Genomic DNA, 12,516 nt, shown 5'->3' with positions numbered 1-12,516 from the left:
CAAAGAAAGAAAAGTTCTCCAATTTTCATTTTTATACGATTGTCACTAATTCAACGTTCAGACGCTCCTTGTCAATGTTCAATTTTTGACAGAATGATAAATGGTCTAACTAAGTGGAGCATTTAAGGGCTTCTATCTATTTATTACAGGAGACAACCATTCCATGACTACAATCTGTTATTTGAATAGTAAAGCCAAAATATCGTGCATTAACACTCCACTGAAAGTGTAATAGTAAAACTTACGAATCAATAAAAATCCTAAATATATCTGTTGTCTATGTCTTAGCGATGGTTTGAGTAGTATATTAAAACATTATTATCTTTCGATTTATAAGCTCTTAATGCGTAGTCCATAGACATTAAATATAAATAAGAAAGATTATTAGAATTTTATGATGTCGTAGTTACCATTAACACGTAAGTAATAAACCAGTAAGGTGCGGATAATGGCCGAGAGATAAGCCCGACCGATTTATTTGTTTGTATAGGGTATACACACGTGGTTAAACTAGTCCATTATCTACGTGTGCAGTGACGCCTTGATGCATTATTTAAACGCAGACTAAAGGTCAACGACCGGTTGATCTAGTGTTTTTGGCTTATATTGTCGTCGTGTGAACTTGTATCGCTAAAACGGTTCTCGAACATTCCCTGATATTAAAACACAAGGGCAAAGGACAAAAACAAATAACATTCTTTGTCAACAACTTTAGTTCTTTAGTATTTTGTGACATTGAAAATTCCAATAATATTGGGCATAATAAGAATTATTAAGAGTAGTTTTTTTTTAATAAATAAAAAAGCATTTTTTATATTTGTTTTATAGGATAAGTATGTAATACTAAACTCGAATAGCAGCATTCTTCCCCTATTAGCCCTTCTTTCCCTATAAGGTGGAAGATAAACACGTGTGTGAAGGAATTACATCATTGATCGCGTTCAAAGTATACCGAAGATACGCGCTAGCTCAAACAAAGGCGTATTAATCAGTGTTACGATGAATGACCACATAACGTTTACTCCCCAGTTTATTTATAACCACGTAGAGTAACTCTCCCACAGCGCTGAGATTGTACAGGGCTGTCAAACCCGATTTATACAGATTTAAACCAGTTCTGAAGCTCCTTGCAGTTATTGTCTTTCTTTTCTTTTTTTACGCTTTGAGTTTTCGATTGTACAGGGCCTGTATTTATTAAGTTTAACGCTAAAATGATAAAGGAATGTTTATTTCTTTTGGTGTATTGGTGGGAATAAATACAATGAGGTTGTTTGAGACATTCATAGTATATTGACAGAAGTAACAAAACAGACACGATCCTCTGAAGGTCTTTGAATATTACGAATTTAGACTTCCTTCACCAAGTGATGTAAAAAACCCACTATAAAAAGACATTCGCATATTACTGTGAGAAGTTTACATTTTTAGGGAAGTTGTCATAAAAATCTGAATATATTTTTGTGATAAATCTTTTTGTAGCAACCCTATGATTTTGCCGTGTCCGCGTCTGGTTATTCACATATGTTTCGCTCGCAACGTATAATGTACGCTTTAGACTTGATTATATGTCTCACTTGTTTCCATCATATATCATACTTTCTCAGCTGTATTATGCACCGTACTATATGTCTAACTGTCTGAAGGAATTTTCTGAATGAATATCAAAATCTAAATGCATTTATCTTACTAATAATTTTAAATGCGTATGTTTAGATGGATGGATGGATGTTTGTTAGAAGGTATCACCAGAACGGCTCAACGGATCTCGATGAAATTCGTCACAGATGTAGAACATAGTCTGGAAGAACAGATAGGCTACCCGATGATCCCGGAAATGTGTAAGGTTCCTGTGGGATACGTTTGACTTACATATTTACTCGATAACTACGGTTCAACGCATCCTTTTGAAATTTGACACAAGTGTAGAACATAGCCTCCAGTAACACACGAGATGCTTCGGACTATTTTGCACAGACGAAGTCGCGGGCAAATACTAGTATTATAGGATCGATGATATTCCGTTAATGAAAATTCGTTGCAACAATGTTATGACCATTTAAATAAGACAATGTTTATCTTCATAATTGTTAGAAAAATTATACTTTTCCACATGACCTATGCATTATTTAATTGTATTGGATTTGTAACTTGGAAACGCAATTAATAGGATATCCTGTTAAACGTAACTGCATCAGCTTTGTGAGTTAATCATACGTATTTCCTGCTATTAAATAATTGTTGTGGAATACTTATTTAGTTAAAACATATAGTAATCTAAACAGTTTTAATTCAACAATTTTTAGCTCGTTCATAAATCCCTAAAGACTCTTCATTAAAGAGAATGTACTTTTTGTACAGGGATTAGTCGATGGATGTTTCAATTAGGGAACTATTTTATACAGTTGTTTCGGCAGTGAAAACTCTTTGTAAACTTGTACAAATACAAATATCTAAATCGTGAGCTATTAAACCTGACACAGTAAACAAGGTCAGGCCGTTATAATTATCGATGGTGCACTCGACAGTGATTTGTACACATATTTTTTGTTTTCATTAAACCATAACTGATGCGTCATCGTCGAGTGTGTCATTGTGACTCATTTGTGATATGATCGATTGGTTTGACACAAAATTGACCAGTTTATCAACACCATTGACACCAGATAAGAGAAATAAGAGTATTTTGAACGAAGTTACTAGTAAAAACGCCTCAAAGCTTTTAACAAGCTGGTAAATCTTTATAAAATTTAATTGCACCTAGATATGCGAGAAACCTCTATAAGGGAGAGTCATTTTCTGTTCCCGACGGACAAACTCTTTGAGCGAGAAACTTGGATTGGGAAAAACCTCTGTAAGCGAAAAAAATGACGCAGTTCCTTCGACTCTAACTAGTCTAGCTTCCACTGTATTCGGCTGTGTGTATTAGGTAAAATTAGTTGACACAACAAAACCTACTTTCAGATTATCTAGATTATTTACCAAATGAACTAAAAGTACTGATGACTTGTTATTTATAAAGATCTAGACTGCGACTACGTGTCATTGACCTGTCGACAACATCTCTAGTTCGCTGTACAATGCCGCCTTATTGCAGTCATACAAATTGCCGATATTTGAATAAATCGTAAGTGCACAACGCAGTGCATGTCGGGTCGAGGGTTACCGCCGGTCGGACAATCGACAGTCCTTTATTACTGGAATAAATCTAGGGCTGTCACTTAAGAGATTAATTTATTTTTAATATCATGTTGTGACATTTATTACATAAAGTGCTTTAATATCAATACATCCTTATTGATAAAACCCTACTATCATCTCGTTAAAGGAAAAATGCAAAATTACTTTCTTTAATACTGACAGCGAAAACGTAAAAATAACTTTTTTTTTTGAAAATATCAACTTGTTGCAATAAGTTGTAATTATTTATAAAATTATAATTCTGTTTGCTTAGTTTTATAACTTATAGATGTTTGGGGACATCAAGAATAGAACAGAATAATGCTTGCGAAGGGGTAGTGGATTTTGATGGAGGGTGGACGCAAAGGAAGAGGATATATCCTCTTTCTGTGCATCCCCTCCTCTGTCGATTAAAGGTGGCAACGCATCTGCATTTTCGAATGTCTATGGGCAGCGGTCGCATCGCTATTTAGGTGGAGTCAGGTGACCGCTTGCTCGTTTGCCACCTTATAATATAAAAAAAATTAAACTGTAGGAAAAATTCCTTCCAAAAATTTAAGGAACGAAAAATACAGTCAAAAACATAAATCGAATGGCCGTATGCTTTCTAGCAAATACCTCTACACTCTATTTCTTTTTGTCTTTTCAGCCAAAGCTACTTACTGCTTAAAATTCGCTCCAACGTCGGTTTTAATCTTTTAAGACCATTTAGTTGTCCTTTGTTTTGTGGCCGATTCGAATAGACTTCTATTGTAGCTTTTAGTTTTATTACATAACTAGATTTTGCCCGCGACTCCGTCCGCGCGGAATTAAAATAAATGTAATTTGTGTTCTTCCAGACTATGTTCTATATTATACAGTTGTTCGTATATGCCAAATTTCAACGAGATCCGTTGAGTCGTTCTGAAGATATCTTCAAACAAACATCCATCCAAACATTCGCATTTATAATGTTAGTAAGAAGGATTTCTTTCAAAACGGCTTTTATGAATCTGTTTAAACTGATGGTAAATTTACGTCATTTAAAATCAATACTACTCTACTTGTCTGAAATGTAGGAAGTCTAATCGTGGATTTCCGAGAACAAAATCCATGTATAAAACATATCTTCATCCCTGTCATTATCTTTGACAAAACAGAGATAACAATATGTTTTAAACGGGGATTTTCGTCTCAGAAACTCATTGTTAGTTTTTTAGTTTGAAGCAAGTATGTTATGACTTATTTTTATCATTATCGCTTATTTCGTTCTAATGGATATTATTGAATCGGGCGGATTTGTCACGATTTGTTTGACTTTATCTAAACATGAAGAAAATACCCATGTTTCGTACATTTTGTATTTCCATTTTAGAATCTTACTTATATTATAAACTAGCTTTTTCCCGCGACTCCGTCCACGCGGAATAAAAAATAGAAAACGGGGTAAAAACTATCCTATGGCCGTTTCCTGGTTCTAAGCTACCTGCCCACCAATTTTCAGTCAAATCGATTCAGCCGTTTTTGAGTTATAAATAGTGTAACTAACACAACTTTCTTTTATATATATAGATGTGAATAATTAAGATGGATTGATGTTTGTTTGAAGGTAGGTATCTCCGGAACGGCTCAACGGATCTAGATGAAATTTGGCATGGTTCTAGAACATAGTCTGGAAGAACACATAGGCTCATAAAGTTTTTTTCACTGCCGCGCACAGATTCGCGAGCTACAGCTATTAATAAATATAAAATCTAGTTAAAGTACCCATCTCAAAATATATTAGATTTCTTGGTAATTTATTGCTTTGTGATCTAGAGTTTTTGTATATTTTGCTACTATTGTATTGAACCAAATAAACCATTTTATCAATGTTGGTTGGAAACTTGGTTATCATTAGATTTTTACTATCATCAATTATCAGCGCATGTACTTGATTTTATCATATCTTATCAGTGCGTCTATCGAAAATAAGATTTGTATACTAAAACTATGTATTATGTTGTAATATACCTGCGTCGTTTTTTAATTCTATTTATGTAGAATATATCGTTCCAATCCAAACGTAAAATGTTTGAGCCATAGACATACTATAAATATTTCGTTAAAACTACGAAAAAATGTTCGTGAAAGTTTTTTCTCTGAAAAAAGTATATTACAGTACCTACAATTATTTTACAATCTAATTTCACTTTATCTTACAATTTTCGCAAAATAACTAAACAAAGCAAAAAAGCGCAACAGCCGCTATATATTGGAGTTGACGTTCGTATACTTAATATAGGCGTTAGTAATGAAATACATTTGTGTATTTTAATTTCTCTCACGTAATCGTGTGCGGTCAACCCTAATTGATACATCTGACAGGATGTCGTCCTTTAGGCACGAGGGTTGAATACTCGGCGGTTATGCGACCGATTTCAATCGCACTATGACCTCTAGACGTACCACCAAAGAGAAGGGCATCGTCATATTATCGGATAACCTCGGCTTGGAAACTCGATACTTTATTGAGCTAGACAAATAATGCCATTGTGTGAATACTTTGTCAGATTTTTATTGTCTATGTCTAGCCTTTAATAACTCGATCCGAAAATTAAGTAAATAAGATACATAAATACTAAATACTTTAATCTAATATATAAAATTCTCGTGTCACAGTTTTCGTCACCGTACTCCTCCGAAACGGCTTGACCGAATCTCATGAAATTTTGTGAGCATATTCAGTAGGTCTGAGAATCGGCCAACATCTATTTTTCATTTTTTTTTAACTGCGCGCGGACGGAGTCGCGGGTGACAGCTAGTAAGATATATAAATACTAAATACTTTAATTTAATTAGAAAATAGATAAAGTTTTATATTGTTTGGTGTTCATTTTGGTGTGAACTTGTAACATTCATACTTTCTGGATTATTGAATCAAAATGTTAAATTAAACCATCATGTGACGTCATTAGACGTAATAATCAATGTTTCGTAGATTACTAAATGATAAAGTTCATTCTGCAATTGCATCAACAATCGATTTTATATCTATCTTTTTCTAGCACACAAAACCTACGTTTAAAAAAAGGAATACACCGTCTACAGCACAAGTTGTTAGAGATGTCTGCTCATTATGGAAACTGAATATAATGAGTGAACTCTGAGCGTATTTCATACTTACGATATGGGTTAAGAGCGCCCTCTGTTTGTAAACGGTGTCTAGCTCGGGGATACGCAATTTTTTTACATACGATGAATATATTCACAATTTTATGGCGTTATTTATTGGTTGTATTTTCATGATTTTTTCTAAAAAACAGTTTATATATAAACTCTTTGCATTTTACAGTGAAGGTTTTTTTTCATCTTCTTTGCCATAAATCTAATTTCATCATCTACACCTATTATGTCTTTCAAATAATTTTAATATCGCTTTAGTATGTCATTTATGTGATCTTAAAATAAATACTTAATACAATTTAGTACCTTATGTCGCGATAAAGTTTATAAATTGCTGAACTGAAGTCTGGAGTAAGGGCCATTTCAGTATACGTCGTAACTTTTATGGGTCGTCGTTAGGTTTAAGTTTGGGTACATTAAGAATTCGTCTCACTCGGTGTAGCGAGGACGTGCCTGAGAGTTGTTTCTTGTTTGTGTCGGGTAGATCGCAGTTTTATGCCTTTCTTGTAAGACGCCCTTAGTAAATTCTGATGGCAAAATTTACTAAGAATATTGATATTTCAATTATTACGTATAATAATAATAATCATAAGCAAAATTTCCACTGGTGAAACGTATCCATTAACTTATTTTCTCCTCTGTGTTTCTTTAAAAAATATCTTACTAATTTTATAAATGTGAATGTTTAGATGGATGGATGTTTGTTTGAAAGTATCTCCGGAACATAGATGTAGAACGTACTCTGGACACATAGGCTAATTAAGTTATTCTTATATTCTGCGCAGACGGACTCGCGGGCAACAGCTAGTATGGTGTAAAAGTGTTACGGCAGTTGAATTACCCCGTTATTGTAATGTGTAATTTAATTCGACAATTACACGATATTCATAATAACCCTATTTAAGTATAATGTCACGTATTAGTCACATTTGATTTATTAATGACCTCGGCACACGGTTTACCGCAAGTCAACATTGTCAAAGTATTAAAACACGATTTTGTAATACAACCCCTTCCTGAACCTGTGGTTGCTGTCAACTAACTTGTTTTGTCTCTTGTTCACAGTGCGGTGGGTAAAACATGTCTTCTCATCAGTTACACCACAAATGCCTTCCCCGGAGAGTACATACCTACAGTGTAAGTATACCTTTAGTATTATTATACTGAACTATAGTGACAGATATGCTGTTTTTAAAAGAAAGTTTTTCACTCACATTACCGACATTTAAAATAAAGTAGGAGAATTATAGGCCTTCAACCAAATAAGAAACCGAAGCGAACTTTCTGATATGAATTGTTCCAACGAACCATTATTATTTAGGCTTAAAGTGCGAAACCGCAATAAGGTGGAGCAAACTTTGCATTAAATTTTCGCGCGTTTCGTTTTGTTTCGGTTCACTTTTGCAGTTGTTTGTTACAAGCCATTTATCATTGGTTTCTGAGACCAATCCCTGTATAAACTATATTGTTATCTCTGTTTTGTTAAAGATAATCAGAGGGATGACGAGATGTTTTGAACATGGCTTTTGGTCTCAGAAACTAACGATAAGTCGTGTATTTTTATTTCCAAGCGAGATTGAGAGACAGTGGCCCTACGTAGTAATGAATGAAATACAAACTGAAATGTTGTATTTTCTTTAAATATGTATAAAATATAAATATGAATATTTAAAAGGATGTTATAGAAGGGTGGCGACAATCTGTCGCCATCGCCTCGGCCGGACGCTGTCCGGTACAATTGAACAATTGATTGGAGACATCCTCTTGACCGATATTGATCTTACTACTTCCATAAAGATTCTTCTCTTGTTACTGTCCTTTGTATAATAAAATCCTATATATGGAATTCCATAATATGGAAATTATTTATCTTAATACGTTTAAAGCCACTACGATTTTCACGTATTAAAGTGAACTCGCACTTACAGAGTCGGTGGCACTGAAAGTGTTAATGTTTAGAATTTTTTTGTTTGTCACACACACACACAACTCAAGCCTGTAATCCAGAGTGGTAGGTAGAGATAACGGACCTCCATTTGTTGTGGCCAAATGAACCCCCGCAATCCACTTTTCGTCATTTCGGTAGACGGAACGTGACGCGCCACGAGCCGCGTCGCCGTCATTTTCTCTCGGGAATTCACACATATTTGCGAGTTGCATCACGATGTTTTCCTTCACCGTATGAACGTCGGATAAATGCACATATGTAGTTAAGTGCTTAACTCCTGAGCCTCCGACGCTTCCTTTTTTGTTTGTTTTCGCTCTAAAGTGATAGTGACAAATAACCTTATGATGACTCTGCATTTTTGCAATGTTTTGATGGAAATTTATTTAACATAATACATTTAGAGGAAAATGTTGTAAATACTTAGTTAAAGGTCATGTCAGGTCATGTGAATTTCATTTTATTCACAAATTATAAACAATTTTTTTCAGTTTTTTAAAAACACACAATCACGCCTGTAACCCAGAGGGGTAGGCAGAGATCACGAACCTCCATTCGTTGTGGCCAAATGAACCTCCGCAATCCACTTTTAGTTTTTTACAACAAATATGTCAACTCACTTATTTCATATATTACCACTTTCGGAATATAATTAACAAGATGAATAATTACTAAATATAGCACCTAAACGTTTTCGTATAATATAAAGCAAAAATTTTTACATACCAGTATATTAATAGAATGTAAATTTTGCTAGAATTCGAACCCGTCACCTCCCACACACGGTATTTGTTTAACGATGGTGTGAACTGACCTTGCTTATTGAATCATCGTTCTTAGAACAAACGTTTTTTTTTGTACCGGTAGTGTAAAAAGACAAGATTGTTTTGGACCATATGTTATTAGTTTTTAATGAATTAGGTATATTTATAACTCGACTGTTTGCATTGCAAAGACATCTACGGGTAACCCCAAGTATAAAGGAGCAAGGTGCAGAGAGCCAATATGAAGAGAGTTAATATGAAAATTTCTCCTGCGAGTCACAACTCGGTCATTATTTTTAGAGATTGAACAATCATCATATCACAATTTTGTATTTCTCGAATTGGAGACTATTTATTGGTTGGACACTAGTCATTGTTGTAATATATTTATCTCGTAATTTCAGATTCGACAACTATTCAGCGAATGTGATGGTGGATGGCAAGCCCATCAACTTGGGACTGTGGGATACGGCCGGCCAGGAAGATTACGACCGCCTTCGACCGCTCTCCTACCCACAGACCGATGTCTTCCTTATATGTTTCTCACTCGTCAACCCAGCATCATTCGAAAACGTTAGAGCCAAGGTGAGATAGAACAAAATTTCAAATAGGAACCAAGAAAACTTACCATGGAGACCAAGAGGTTTATGTTTTTTTCGTTCAGATGAATTTAAGATTAAATCGAACCTTAAATAAAAATCAATACGCCTGTTACAAGTCATTTTCAATCTTCCACAATTATTTTCGAATGGAAAACCATTTCATTAATTGCTGAAATAAAGGCTTCCAAAAGTTTAAATGTAGTTAAGGTTATCATGTTTGAATAATGTATTTATTTATTGTTTGCAGTGGTACCCCGAAGTGCGGCATCATTGCCCGTCAACGCCCATCATCCTGGTCGGCACTAAGCTGGATCTGCGCGAAGACAAGGACACCATTGAGAAACTTAAGGAAAAGAAGCTCGCGCCTATCACCTACCCACAGGTACGTTGTAACATATTCTGAGTGGTTTTACCATCGACTTTGTTTGTTTCTTTTGTAAGAATACCCTTTCGGTGAGTCAGCCACTGTCATAATAGTTGTATGACGACAACATTGACGTATGTTTTTTTATTATGCCGGGTTATGTGAGACTATGTAATTCGCAGACCTGTGGTGCCTCTTTCTGTCTAGGCGGTCGCCCAACTGCGCTCTATCCTAACGCCGGCCCTGACATTAGTTGCTGTAACATAACTTCAAATATTAATTGTTGTTACCAGGGCCTAAGCATGGCAAAGGAGGTGAACGCGGTGAAATACCTCGAATGCTCCGCGCTGACGCAGAAGGGCCTCAAGACGGTGTTCGATGAGGCGATCCGCGCCGTGCTGTGCCCCGCGCCCCGCGTCAAGCCCCCAAGGAGGCCCTGCCAGCTCCTCTAAGTCAACACAACCACCTGACAGGTAATGACATAAACCGCCAATAACTCAGTGGGTTAATGAAACGGTCATCTCATCACGTGATCGTACGTTTAGGTACCGTTGTTCCCTTATTTTTGTGAATCATATTCCAGAACTTGTTTGGATTTTTTTATAAAAAAAAAATCATCTTTTACAGATATTTATGTGATCATAACAATCTATTTTTCTTCGATGGGAATAGTTAAAAAATGCATTAGATCTATGTTCTGTGAGGTTGGATGTTATAATAGTAGGGGAGACAGAGCGGGGATTTTGGAATTTACACAAGCGTGGCAGTTAAACACCCAATCAAGTACTCCTATTATGCATACATAGAAATCTCCATATGAAACTACCCTTTTAATCTAAATACTAAGTAAAAAAACGGTTATTATTATTACATTCAAAAGGGTCTACAATTTAAATTTCTAGAAATAAGTCTGGACTTACACTTGACAATGTTAAGTCGGCGCCTGTTCTTCTTTATGGCTCCTATTTCTTTACGTAGCTTAAAAATCTTTAAATAATTTAATTGTCCCTTATATTTAACTGTCACGCTTTAGTAAATCCATAAATCCCCATTTTACCTCCTCTACTATAAAATTGTAATTATAGTATCCTTGTTACAGATAGTGTAGAGAGATGAATGCCAGTGTGACAGCATGCACAGCTGTACAACAAAATAACGCACCAAAAGATCCGTCTCAGTCTTTCACAGAGTGCAAACTGACTAAATTAACTAATACATCGCTACATGTCTACAATACGCATTCAATGTTGTGTGAATCGGTGTGAGTGAGCTCCGTATATATTTATATATGTGTAACGCTTTTTTATATATGTACAGACCGACAGAATTATCTGGACCTGGGCTTAGATGACACTAAATTAAAATATAATCAAATAAGGATATCTGAACCAGTGAGAGAGGCGCTGCTATCGTGGTTGTTTCTGTCAATATATATATATATATATATATATATATATATATATATATATATATCAGAAAAATTCCCTTATTCTGAATACTGTCTTATTCTGAATAATATGTCGCTTAAAACGAATAGCCTTCCACCCCACGATATAAAACTTACTTACTAAAACTACTTAGACATAGAAAATGAAATAAAAAAACAATCCAAAGACGATCTTGTGACATTTTTCGACATTGACAGAGGGGCGCTATGGAGCTGTCATAATTTAGTCTGACTTATACCCACCGGTTCAGATAATCTTGTCGGTGTATACTCATGTCACCTGTCAATGTCAAAAAAATTGTTAGAAGATCCTTGTCGTACTATAACTGTCTTGTCTTCTGTGTAATTTTCTATGCTTATGTAGATTTTTTCATTTTTTCTGTTGGAACAGGATACTGGTCTCGGGGCCAGATAAATTTGTCGGACTATAATATGTCAAAGTCGACTGTCTGTCACTTGTATATATTTAAATAAGGGCATTTACAAATTAATTGTTGCATTCGCTTATTAAATGTGAATTATTTTTAATTTGTATGTGCTATATGTCTTGTACCGTATTGTCTAAAGTCTAACGCATAAAAAAATGTTCTGAAAGTTCCAGTTCTTAAAATAGTTTATTATTATTGTCTGAAGTCAATTTTGTCCTAAAAAGCCTCTCCTCTCATATGATCTAATATCCACGAAGACACAATTTTGTTTTTTTTAATGAGCACTGACAGATTATAAATATTTCTTATCTAATTTAAACTAAAATCATTTTTTTTAAAGATATCAGACATTATCAGGTATTTTAATTTTTATTTCTTAATGACAAAATTTAACAAGTTTTCGAAATTCTGTCAGAGATTATAATATAACTGTCACGAGACATTAAAAAAATTAAATCCTTCTTTCTTTGTAATTAAAGCAGATTAATTCATTATTAAGGTGCTTTTTATTTTTTGCAAATACATTCCTAGATTTTAAAACTCACTGTTTACACCATAATGCGTTTCTGTCGCAATGTTAAAAATATCTTTCCTTGGAGATTGTTAAATGGAATTGTTAAACATTTGTTTTTTTTTTCACAGAGA

At 34.6% G+C, this 12,516-nt stretch overlaps 1 protein-coding gene across 1 annotated transcript in view; it reads left to right on the top strand.

Annotated features, from left to right (window-relative positions):
• LOC106717492 (ras-related C3 botulinum toxin substrate 2) overlaps positions 1-11,402 on the top strand; it is a 32,289-nt gene extending 20,887 nt beyond the window's left edge. The window contains exons 2-6 of the mRNA XM_045679554.1: positions 7,387-7,458; positions 9,435-9,615; positions 9,880-10,014; positions 10,290-10,469; positions 11,096-11,402. Of these exons, the coding sequence (XP_045535510.1) occupies positions 7,387-7,458; positions 9,435-9,615; positions 9,880-10,014; positions 10,290-10,448 (547 nt within the window). The 3' untranslated portion in view covers positions 10,449-10,469; positions 11,096-11,402. The remainder of the gene's footprint in view (positions 1-7,386; positions 7,459-9,434; positions 9,616-9,879; positions 10,015-10,289; positions 10,470-11,095) is intronic.
• The last annotated feature ends 1,114 nt before the right edge of the window (positions 11,403-12,516 follow it).

Source organism: Papilio machaon, chromosome 10 (genome assembly GCF_912999745.1).
Source record: "Papilio machaon chromosome 10, ilPapMach1.1, whole genome shotgun sequence".
In the NCBI taxonomy this organism is placed as follows: domain Eukaryota; kingdom Metazoa; phylum Arthropoda; class Insecta; order Lepidoptera; family Papilionidae; genus Papilio; species Papilio machaon.
This window is presented reverse-complemented; position numbering and strand designations above follow the sequence as displayed.